Genomic DNA, 11,944 nt, shown 5'->3' with positions numbered 1-11,944 from the left:
TATTGGGATAAGGTGGCTCGGTCTTTGTATTTTAATTAGTTTGATTCTCATGCTTTTATGCTTCATTTGTCAATTTTTATATGACAGTGGGACATATGCGCAGGTAATTGACTTCATTTTACAAACTGTGGACCCGAGCAACTCAGTCATGCGCAAAACTTGCTTTCAAATTTCAATGACTGCATTAAAGGAAGTTGTACGTGCATTCCCAATGGTAGCTCTAAATGATACATGGACCAAATTGGCCGTTGGGGATGTGATTGGAGAGAGAAACAATGCTAGTATTCGGGTTTATGACATGCAAAGGTATTTAAAGATAGAAATATATAGTTAAGAAAAAGCCTCAAAGAAACTTGTGTGACATTCCCTTCATCTATGTTACGTTAGCTTTGGCAGTTGGGGTTGGGCCGGTATCTTGGCCAAATGCACACATACATATACATGTGTTTGTGTGCAAGTGCAAGTTTGTGCGTCATATATGATTATGTAACATTACAACAACAACAACAAAGCCTTATCCCACTAAGTGGGGTGGGCTATATGAATCCTAGAACGCCACTGCGCTCGGTTTTGTGTCATGTCTTTCGTTAGATCCAAGTAGTCCAAGTCTTTTCTTAGAGTCTCTTTCCAAATCTTTTCTTAGGTAACATATGAAGGCTATAAATAATCGAAGAATTTATTAGTACGTGGAAGAGCCTTGTAATAGCTATATTTATATAAATTTTTAACCTATTTTTGGGGTTGTGTGCCTGTCTCTTTAAGCAGAATATATGAACATATTTGATGTTTTTGCCTTTCTATTTTGTGCTGGCTTACTTCAATTTTATGTATTACTTCAATTTTATGTATGGTTTTTTCAATGTAGTGTTATGAAGATAAAAGTTTTGGATGCAAGTGGACCTCCCGGACTTCCAAATTTGCTTGCACCCAGTTCAGAAATGATGATAGTTACTGCCATTTCAGCTTTGGGCTTTTCCCCGGATGGAGAGGTACATTGTGTTAATTGAAAAGTAATGTTTTTTCCTCAGCTATTAATCAATGCCCTTATTATCGGTCTGGTACATGTTAGTCTATGCTTCAAACATTACACTGGCTCCTCAGGTCATGACCTATCATTTTCTTTATTTCATATCATTGAATACTAAGCGGTATGATTTTAAAAGATTTGGTCATTCAATTATTAACCTACTTTAGTCAAGTAAATCAATCTTCATTATTTATTTTTTGCTATTGATAATTAACCGTATTGCGTTTGGTTGGAGTCATGTGGAACCATTTAGCATATCTATACACAAGGACGGAGGATGTTCGATTGTGTTTTCTACTATAATAACATATCCAATTGCAGGGGCTGGTTGCTTTCTCTGAGCATGGATTAATGATCAGATGGTGGTCATTGGGATCTGCGTGGTGGGAGAAACTGAGTCGAAACTTAGTTCCTGTCCAGTGCACAAAATTGATCTTTGTTCCTCCCTGGGAGGGATTCTCACCTAATTCTTCTAGGTCAAGCATAATGGCAAGCATTATGGGACATGATAGGCCTGCCAATATTCAGGTAACTCTCCGACGTGGAACGTAAATGATATTTCTGCATTGTGTTAAATTTGATTTTCCCTCACATTTACATTTGTTTCCATCTCTCTTGAGGCATTTATCTATTTCTGTTTGACCATGTGAACTCTCCAAGTATTTCTTCTGCAAAACTGCTTGTTTTACTGTCCCTTTTCTGTTGGGTGGTAGGAAAGCGCAAAGGGTTTGAGTCAGGCGGACAGTATGAAACTATTGATTCACAATCTTGACCTCTCCTATCGATTAGAATGGGTTGGTGCACGGAAAGTACTTCTTACTAGGCATGGCCAAGAGTTGGCCAGTTTCCCCTTGTAAGCATCCTCTCGCATTTAAATGGACACGATTGAGGAAGTCTTGTCCATGAAAGTTCAAAGTTGGCATCCGTTGGTTGCGTATTTTCAGCACCAGTTGTCTCAGTGAGAAATAAGTTTTTGAAGCTGACTGATGGATGCAAATAGTTATCTGCCTTGACGTCGTCGTCATTTTGCTCACAGTTAATTCAAAGCTCTATGACAATGAAGGTTTCTTACTCGTGCCTGCATCGATAATGTGAAGCTTGTAAAACCTGTTACAGCGTTTTCCAGCAACTTAGATTTGTTTAGGCCATGTTGTATCATTTTATTCATATTAATTTTTTGGGTAGAAGGGGAAGGGAAGCGCGATTACTCGAAAGTGTTTTCGGGTTAGGTTTAGGAGATCTTCCGTGTACAGATTACTGTGACCCAGGTTTCGGATTTATTAAAATGTTCTCCTGGAATCTGTTCGGATTTATTAGCCCAGCCCATTTCTAGCTCGATTCCCTCTAAAGGGCTTGAAGAAACACAAAGCCTAAAGCCTCATAAGGTGTGCGAACATACGAAGTCACATAATTGTTGCGAATATAATTGAATGTGTACCATATAGAAGCGTGTGCATGTACTTGTACATGCTTAGTTGTATCATGAAAAGATCCATGCGTGTGTTCTCTGAATATCGATCTATGGTATTTTGTCATATAGCATATTGCCTACCTACCTACTCAAATTCTGTCTCACAATTTCGCCCTCTTTAAGCAATAATAGCATGTTAATTTTTCTTGTTTCCAACCATAAAGAGTTAATTATTAGTTTCTTTATATTTTTATTACCTTTTAGTGACGGACTCCACGGAAAAGAAATGCCCAAGTGTGGGCACTTCTTAGCCATTATTGGGGCTGATTTGAATCCTAAATACACTCATTTGCACAAGGATAATACTAGGGAGACCAAATTTCTAAATTAAATTTTGTAAACCAAATGATGTAGATGTTGGTGATTTGATTATTAGTTAAGTGCTGATTATCGTGTTTATTTCTTATTCGTGACACATCATTTGATTTGCAAATTTGATTTGAAAATTTGATCCCCTAGTATTATGCTTTGCAAAATACCCTTGAAGGCTGTTTTTTTCAATTTTACGGCTAATATTGTCCAATCACCTTTAGTTGTAGATGGCCTCATCCTCCAATTGATTTAACCCTCTACCTAATTGGCTTTACCACTCAAACTAGATAGGTATGGGGCGTTGCGTGTAGAAAGAGAAGGGTACACGTAACTGCTTAACAAAGTAATACACGTATTAACCTGCATTATTATAAGCAGCCTTAGCTGCCTACAAAAGTAAACTATTTCAATATCTAAATACTCCTGTCGTCAATCTTTTCTCCTTGACCTGACCTTCCAATTATTTATAGGGCTATGTAAATTCTTGATTTTTTGGGTTATCACATGTAAATTCTTGATAACATTTCACTATACAGAAAAACACTTTAAACTCAATATGTAGTTTAGAAAAAAGGAAGAGATTTCTCCGACTATTTTTCTATTCCTGTACACCTTGGTTTATTCTAGGCTCTGGAATGAATAAATCATATTAGAACAATGGACATGAAAAAACAAAAAGTGTGTAAAAGGATAAGGAAAGGGGTGCGGAAATCATTTCTCTAAAAAACAAGAAAAAAACTCAACTAACTTAATAACGGGGGCAGGATTCCACAATGAAAATTTATTAAAGCATGACAAGTGGATAGATGGGAGAGTTTCCATTCAGTTGAGCTCTTTAAGTGTTTTTGTATAAAACTAATAGTTGTAGAACTATTTTCTTTCTACTTTATCATTATTTTAATATATTGTTTTAGTTATTTTTTGTGCTTGTGGAAAAATCACATTCATTTGTTTACCAGTTATAGAAAGTTGGGGGATTATAATTTGCGAGTAAAATATCGATGATAGTAAGAAGTGCAAAACAAGGTAGAATGACGTTCATGAATGGGTACAATGCCCTAATGACATATCCCTATAGTTTTCGGTCCCCGACGCTCCATTCCTCAATTAGCGTCACCCTTCATGTCATTCATCTTATTCCCCATAATACCATCCGCATAAAATAATAGAATTTGCAACTGTTTTTGATAATGATGTGACCCTTATTTGCCTATAAATATTCATTCACAATCCATGAAAAAATATAAATTCCCAGAATCTCAGCAACTGCATGCAAACGCCACAAGCAAGTTACAAAATTTCAAACTGATCATCATGAAGCACGTCGTAGTACTGGTATGGGTTTTGGTCTTGTGTTGTGTCTTGGTTAACAAGGATGGGCAAGCCCTAGCCATGGAGGACGAAATTGAAGAGTTGGCAGTAGCTCATGACTATAGAGACGCCCTCGGTAAGGCCATTTTGTTCTTCGAAGGGCAACGCTCGGGAAAGTTGGCCCCCGGCCTGCGAATAAACTGGAGAGGAGACTCTGCACTCTCAGATGGAAAACCTCAAAATGTATGATATTAATTATTTACGTGGCTTTAAGGAGTACATTTTCATGCACTATATAGTTTTTATTTTTCAAAAGTTATTACGTTTTTATAAACGGTTTTTAATAGGATCCTACATATTGTTGAATATACCTTAAATAAAATATATTATTGAAGAACTTATATACTAAAATTTTCTTTAAAATAAAAATAACAATCTAAATATATAGACCTTAAATCACTTTTAACGTGTATATCCCAAGATTATTTCTCTTCTTCAACTTACATCCATCTAGTTTGTAAGAATCTTGTAACGTAAGTATCTTCATCCAAGAGCCTTATTTCCATTACTTCCTGCCAAAACCTCTTTCTCTTCATAAGCTTATCGGGACACTCTTTATCCTCCCCATTAGATGAAGAACAAGGATTAGGCAATGTATACATCTTCCTGTAAAACCATGTTATTCCTTGAGTAATCTTATCCTTCCCGAATCCCTATATTTGAAAAAACTGCTAATGATATTTTAACTATGTATCTTCCTCCTTGTTACTTCCCTTTAATACTCTCTGAACTACGCCATGTTTGAAAATTGGAGCCGGAGAATATGTTTTCATGAGACAGTATTCATGAGAATATGTTTCGGATTACGCAGAAGTAAAAACTAAAAGTAAAATGGGGGTGTATATAAAAAATATGGGGTGTATATATCTGATGGTATTATGAGAAAATATGTCTGGTGTATTAAGATAAATTTTAATGAAAAACAAAAGTATGTTGTATTAAATATATGAGATGTATTTAACAATATGTGAAATTTTAATAAAACAATTATTTATAAATTTGCTGGTAACATATATTTGACAAGAGAACATTAACTTTAAATTAAATATGACGATATTTATGTTTTGTTGTGGTTTCAATGATGCATGCGCAGGTGAATTTGGTTGGAGGATACTATGATGCAGGTGACAACGTAAAGTTTGGGTGGCCAATGGCATTTAGTGTCAGCTTGTTGAGTTGGGCTGCTGTGGAGTACCAGCAGCCGTTATTTTCTGCAAACCAGCTTGGATATCTCCATACCGCAATCCGTTGGGGCACAGATCACATACTGCAATGTCACTCTTCAGCCACCACATTTTATACCCAGGTTCCAATTTAATTATATAGAAAAGTAATACAACTAAGAAGGGCACAATTTAGATTAAAATTGAAACCACATAAATGTTGGATTAAATTAAAAAAGGGGAAATTTGATATAGGTCCAATTTTTTTAACCAACATTAGGAATAGTCCAATTTCTTAAGTAAGTCCAAGCCCTTAAATTTAGGATTATTTTATTATCAACAAGTATTACTTATTGATAAGATTTATTATAAAAATTAATTTCATTTTAATTATCTCTTTAATTATTTCTTTCTTTGTTATTTTTATTCTTCTGTTCCGAACTCCATTTATAATTTTTTTTTATAATTAACTTATACCACAGGTTAATTGTATTTATCAACATATATGAAAGATTCATATTTATAATTAACATGTATCACTACTTAATGTATCTTACTTGTAGGCATTATATTTTTGTATTCTATAGTTAGGTTTCATATCTAGCTTATAGGTAGAATATACGTTCAATTGTCTATCTACCTATGCCATAGGTTTTTGTTCATAGCCTACCTATAACATAGATGAATTGTATTGCATATATATATTTTTTATATAATATAACTTTATTACAAAAGTTAATGAATTTAAATTTTTTCATCTAAAAAGACAAAATTGAATAATTGATACAAAAATATGTAATTAAATAACTAGACTCAGTCCAAAAAACAATCTATACTTTTGCACACCATTAGAAAATTACTATGTTGACTGAGCCTAAATCAAGACTCCTTAATTATAAACATTTTCACGAGTTTTTCTATTTTAACACCACTCCTTATCTAAGTACACCCACTAATTATTTAAAAAATAAATAAAATGGCTATATATAGCACATATTAAGGACACCCACCCACTGCTAGTGCTATCATCCCCCCACGGCAAATACACACCCACTCCAATGACTTCGTCATCGGCTCCTACTCCAGTAAAGAGTATGTTATATTGGCCATAAACCCTAACCAAGTAATATAAAATCAGTAGTATGCAATGTCAATAAAAAACTTCCTTCAAAGTTTAGTTCGATTTATATGAATATATAGTGTGAGCTACACAACTAATAGGCCCTAGAGTTTGGTTTGGACGATTATGTGGTCAGCCATGATGAATTTGACCCCTAGGGTTTCAAATGCTGGGAATGGTTTTATTTTATGTCACTTTAATTTTCAGTTCATCAATAATATAGGTGGGAGATGCAAATGCGGATCACCAGTGCTGGGAGCGCCCTGAGGACATGGATACGCCACGAACACTTTACAATATCACTTCTACTTCTCCAGGCTCCGAGCCAGCAGCTGAGGCTGCTGCTGCCCTTGCCGCTGCTTCACTTGTCTTTAAAGTGGTTGATTCCAACTACTCCACGTTGCTCCTAAGCCATTCACGATCAGTAAGGAGAAAAATTAATTTGAGTTCATCTCTTTTCAAACAAATTTTGTCTTGCTGAAATAAATTTGTATATACAGCTGTTTGACTTGGCAGACCAGCATAGAGCGTCTTACCAAGGCTATTGCCCATTTTACTGCTCCTACTCTGGCTATCAGGTAAAAACCAAAAGTAAAACTAGGTAACACTTTGATATTCCTAATTATTCACCATAGTAATGCTACATAAATGACATTTATGTACGATATTTTTTCAATAGAAGTATAAGATTTTCGTATACAAACGAATCTGGTCCTAATATATTCTTATTGCAGTCACTATGAGCTTATATATTTGGTTTATTGTGAATTGTCCAATTTAAGGATGAGCTGTTATGGGCTGCGGCTTGGCTATACAAGGCGAGTGCAGACACCAAGTATTTGAATTATGTCTCGAACAACCAAGCATGGAGTCAGGCAGTGTCTGAGTTTAGTTGGGATAACAAATTAGTTGGAGCTCAGACATTACTAGCCAAGGTATCACTACTATTTATCATTACTGTCATTTTAATGTTTTCTTTACGGATAATTAAAAAGAAGTAAGTTAATTCGTAAATTTTCACAGGAATTCTTCAGTGGAAATACGAATTTGGCTAAGTACAATAGCGATGTCCAGTCGTTCGTATGCGCACTGATGCCAGGGAGTAGTTCGGTACAGATCAGAAGAACCCCAGGTACACATGTTTATAACTTAATGATCAAATAAAGAAATGAATTCTTGGTGACTGATTATGATTATTAATATATGAGGAACTTTTTTTTAATGTTTGCAGGTGGACTACTTTTTACAAGAGATAGTAGTAATTTGCAATATGTAACAAGCTCAACCATGGTGCTATTCATCTACTCCACAACCCTAACTGCAGCACAAATTGGTGGAGTCCAATGCGGCTCGGTCTTTTTCTCTACCTCCCAAATCAGAACCTTTGCAAAATATCAGGTGATTAACAATCTCAAAATTTCTCATATTAAAAAAATGTCTTCAATAAATTGGAGATTGGGTGACGCCAGGGAAGGATCCTATGTGTGGGCAGCCTTCGGCTGTAGCCCACGTGGAATTTTAGGAAAAAGAAAATAGTAGTATTTATTAAATCAATTATATATCCCATTACAGCCCACCTGAGTTTTTAGGATTAAGGTTGAGAAACTTTAGTTCTTCGCCAATATCACTTTCTCTCACGCCATGTGAAATGTGGCTACCAACTAATTAAGTAATTTTACCAACTAAAACTTGAATATAATCGTAGTACTCTAGTAATTCTAATTAAGATAACAGTGGTATGTTTTCGTATATGTATTTAAGACTTACTACGTCTCCCTAAATAGATGTATAATTCTCATTATCAATAAAATAGAGAAAACTTCATTATGCACTTCTCACAAATGTATTTCTATTTCAAAATAGAGAAAACTTGAAGTGCACAATAAGTTATTGAAGTGTCAATAACAACCAAATTAAGGTCCAAACATGTTCATATAGTATATTCTAGTTGCATATGTGGAAAACAACATTCGGAGGCTTTTTGTTAGGTTGTGTACATAGCTTACGGATACAACCCACCTGAGAAAAAAATCCTAGTTCTGTCCCTCCGTATCGCTAAACCAAATTGTTGGTAAATTGTATCATTTTAAGTATTGTTTGATGTACATCATTGATCCCTACGTGTAGAAATACTAAATCGAATGATTTCTTTAATAGAGTTATTCTTTATACGGACACCATAATTCTTAGGCTACAAGGAAAGGATTCCTTAATCTACAAAAAGCTATCTACACGTATAAATTATTACAATACTTGAGATACAAGAAACCCTAAGTGTTCTCAAATTTTTATGTTCTATCACTAGACAACTTATACAACTAACAGAAACGACAACCTTTTTTCAATCGTTTATATTCAGGTGGACTACATCCTAGGAAGCAACCCCAAGAACATGTCATACATGGTGGGTTTTGGTAGCAAATACCCAACGCAATTGCACCATAGAGGTTCATCAATCCCTTCCATCAACGTCCTCCCAGCCAAGGTGGATTGCCAAGGTGGCAACAACTATTACTCCTCTTCCAATCCAAACCCTAATACTCATGTGGGTGCAATCGTTGGGGGTCCAGATGTAAATGACCAGTTCAACGATGCAAGATCAGACTATTCTCACTCTGAACCGACAACATATATGAATGCAGCTTTTGTGGGGACTGTGGCCGCTTTACTTGGTCAAGCCCGAACAGGGAGTTTGTAAATTGCAATTTCTTCTCTTTGATGTAAAACTGAATAATGTCTAGTTGTGCGTGACAAACTGACATACTACCCTTAATGTAAATAGTATAAACTGAACCCCCACGCTCATCAATCCAAGTGATCACAATATCTCATTTTATATGTGTACTCCACATGTCAATAAAGTATGCAAGGACACATACTTCCTCTACTTGTGTTACGATGTTTTAAATGTACCGTTCAAATATGCTACTTGTGAGCATCAAATTGCTCTCTATATTTAAATGTAATTGTACTAGCTAGAATATTACTCGCACTACAAAATCAGTTTCTCTCTTGATGGACTTTGATGAAAAGCTGAAAACCAATAAAGTTTCAGTCTATGAACATTAGTAACTAAGGACTAAATCCTAATTTTTCCTTAAAAAATGATCTCTTTAGTATGTATCACCCTTTTGTTAATATTTCTTACCAAAAATAATGGAGGGATGGGAGGGTGATTTCTAGATGTAATGATTCTCATCGCTACGGAAAGGATATATAAGTGCTTTACACACGACTGTTGTGGAAGTGTTAATCTCGCCTACTTTTCTTTATTGAACTTAAAAATTAAAAAAACACATTCTTTTGTTGATACCTGTCCTGATCGTGTTCCCCATTTTAAGTTTAATTTAAGGTTTCAATGATGAAGCCGATTATTATATGAATAGGGCTTCATTTTTATATATATCTGAACTTATCATGTTCCCCAATTTTGGTTTAATTTAAAGTTTCAGTAATGCAGCCGATTATTATATGACCAGGGCTTCGTTTCTGTACTGATCACGTGAGTCGTGTTCCCATATTTTAGGTGTAGGTTTCAAAAATGCATCTAATTAAAATATGTAGGTTTCGAAAATGCAGCTAATTGTTAAATGAATAGGGCTCGGTTTTTGTCAGTTTCATTCGTTTGACTATTTGTTTTTACGTTTTAGCTATATTTTTTTTAAGGTGAAATCGGATCAATAATACTCCCTTATGATAAAATAGTCGAAAGATAGTTTTGTAGTGAAAAAGTAAGATTAAATTTTCTTGGTGAAGATTGTTGATAAATTTAAATCAAAACTGAAATTTTTGTCAAATTTCCGTTACATGCAAGAATAAATATGAATATTTGCTCAACCCAACAGTTATTAATTACATTGTAAAGGGTATGAAACTGCCCAAATTGCAGTGAAACATAGAAGAAGCGAACGGCAGTGGAACTTAGAAGAAGAAGATGAAGGATAGAAGGAAATGAAGGCTTGTATTGATATCTTCTGAGTTGAATAGAAATTAATGCGAGAATTACAAATACTAGCCTATAAAAAATAACTAACCCTCCAACCTTCTAACAAACTCTTGTAGTAGTTTTCACCAGCTAGACCAATCTCCATTGTTCAATTATAAGCTAATCTCCACCACACATTTGTTAATACTCTCCTCAATCTCAACTTGGTAACCAAGCTGGAGATTGAAACTGTGGTTAAAAACTATGAACACTCATGGACAGAGGTCTATGAAGAGTGCTGCAATGTGTGGTTAAAAGTCCTTGCCATCCCTTCGTTGTTGCATAGTTGAAGGGGGATTGGGTTTTGTTTGTGGCCTCAAGTTTTGGCTAACAGCAACCAGAAGCATAGACTGTGAAACACATTCAAATGCCAACTGTTATATGTACTCCATAATGCAAATATGCATTAGTTTTTAGACACCGTTTCTCAATCTCTAAGATCTGGATCAAGGGTAATTCCAGCCTCAGAATGAATCAAAATAACAATACTATATCCCATTTCATATCTTCCATTATTGTTCTCAAACTTGTCAACTTTATTTAACCGTACTGACTTTTGAACCCTAATCAATTGTGCATCCAAATGAAATACCAAAACAGCCTCAATATAGTAGTTGTGACACACTCTCGTCCCTGTATATCAACCATAGTGCGGGATTACCCTTTGTGGGAATTTATCGGCAACAACTTCATTCAACAATAGTTTCGGCCTTAACATTTACAAAATAAAAAATCAGCATACCATAGTGTGGCTTTATGAGACTTACCCACTCACAACACGGGATTGCTCTTTGTGGGATTTATCACCAACTTCATTTAACAACATTGGTTTCGACCTTAAACATTTACAAAATCAGATAATCAACTAACTATAATGTGGCTTTGGCATTAAGTATAGTGTGGCTTCATGGAATTTACTAACAACATGAGATTACCCTTCAAGAGATTTACTGTCAACAACTTCTTCAAACTTCATTTCTTTAAGAAACATACATTTGGACTTATAGTAGATACATGCTACAACTAAGCTTGTTAGGCTATCTCCAACCGAGTACCGACTCGGCCAAAGGGCCATAGGGCTAAAAATAGCTCGGAATGACATGAAAACCGTCTCCAATTTAGGGTTGGGCCAATGGGCTTGTGGGCCCCACTAGGCCAAAACCCCCAAATCAAGGTAGCTGGTTGGCCATTTCCAACTAGCCAGCCAACCCTCCAGCGTTAGAATGTCACGCTTGACTTTGTGGCAAGTGGCACTCAAAATATGTCCGAAAACCTTATTTTAATATGGTAGTTTAATTTAATTTATTTTAATATGGTATACAATATGACCTAACATTGTTCATTAAAATATAATTCTCTCAGGGCTATAAGGCTAAACATGGCCCTTTGACCCTCATTCGGTTGGAGATGGCCTTAGACTTGAGACTATAGGCTGTGATGGAGTAAAATACTGCCAAGAACTCCCCAATAATACTTCCCCGACATCGCACTTTGC

The 11,944-nt window shown here is 35.4% G+C and overlaps 2 protein-coding genes across 2 annotated transcripts in view; both read left to right on the top strand.

The window, feature by feature from the left end:
• LOC137711158 (uncharacterized) overlaps positions 1-2,340 on the top strand; it is an 8,384-nt gene extending 6,044 nt beyond the window's left edge. Inside the window, exons 6-9 of the mRNA XM_068450366.1 lie at positions 104-306; positions 866-989; positions 1,349-1,555; positions 1,741-2,340. Of these exons, the coding sequence (XP_068306467.1) occupies positions 104-306; positions 866-989; positions 1,349-1,555; positions 1,741-1,884 (678 nt within the window). The 3' untranslated portion in view covers positions 1,885-2,340. The remainder of the gene's footprint in view (positions 1-103; positions 307-865; positions 990-1,348; positions 1,556-1,740) is intronic.
• Positions 2,341-4,043: 1,703 nt separating this feature from the next.
• On the top strand, positions 4,044-9,462 carry LOC137711569 (endoglucanase 20-like). Its single transcript, XM_068450821.1, has 8 exons — positions 4,044-4,364; positions 5,275-5,487; positions 6,688-6,888; positions 6,965-7,042; positions 7,247-7,399; positions 7,488-7,596; positions 7,696-7,862; positions 8,824-9,462. Exons 1-8 carry the CDS (start codon positions 4,044-4,046, stop codon positions 9,160-9,162), a joined length of 1,581 nt encoding a protein of 526 aa, XP_068306922.1. The 3' UTR covers positions 9,163-9,462.
• Positions 9,463-11,944: the final 2,482 nt, after the last annotated feature.

Source organism: Pyrus communis, chromosome 12 (genome assembly GCF_963583255.1).
Source record: "Pyrus communis chromosome 12, drPyrComm1.1, whole genome shotgun sequence".
In the NCBI taxonomy this organism is placed as follows: Eukaryota; Viridiplantae; Streptophyta; class Magnoliopsida; order Rosales; family Rosaceae; genus Pyrus; species Pyrus communis.
This window is presented reverse-complemented; position numbering and strand designations above follow the sequence as displayed.

Bases quoted from the DNA above. Each gene is read 5' to 3' on its own strand.
- LOC137711569 (XM_068450821.1), top strand. From the start codon at position 4,044: ATGAAAAAATATAAATTCCCAGAATCTCAGCAACTGCATGCAAACGCC. The intron at 4,365-5,274 runs GTATGATATTAA...ATGCATGCGCAG, and splicing joins CAGATGGAAAACCTCAAAAT to GTGAATTTGGTTGGAGGATA. The intron at 5,488-6,687 runs GTTCCAATTTAA...TCAATAATATAG, and splicing joins CCACCACATTTTATACCCAG to GTGGGAGATGCAAATGCGGA.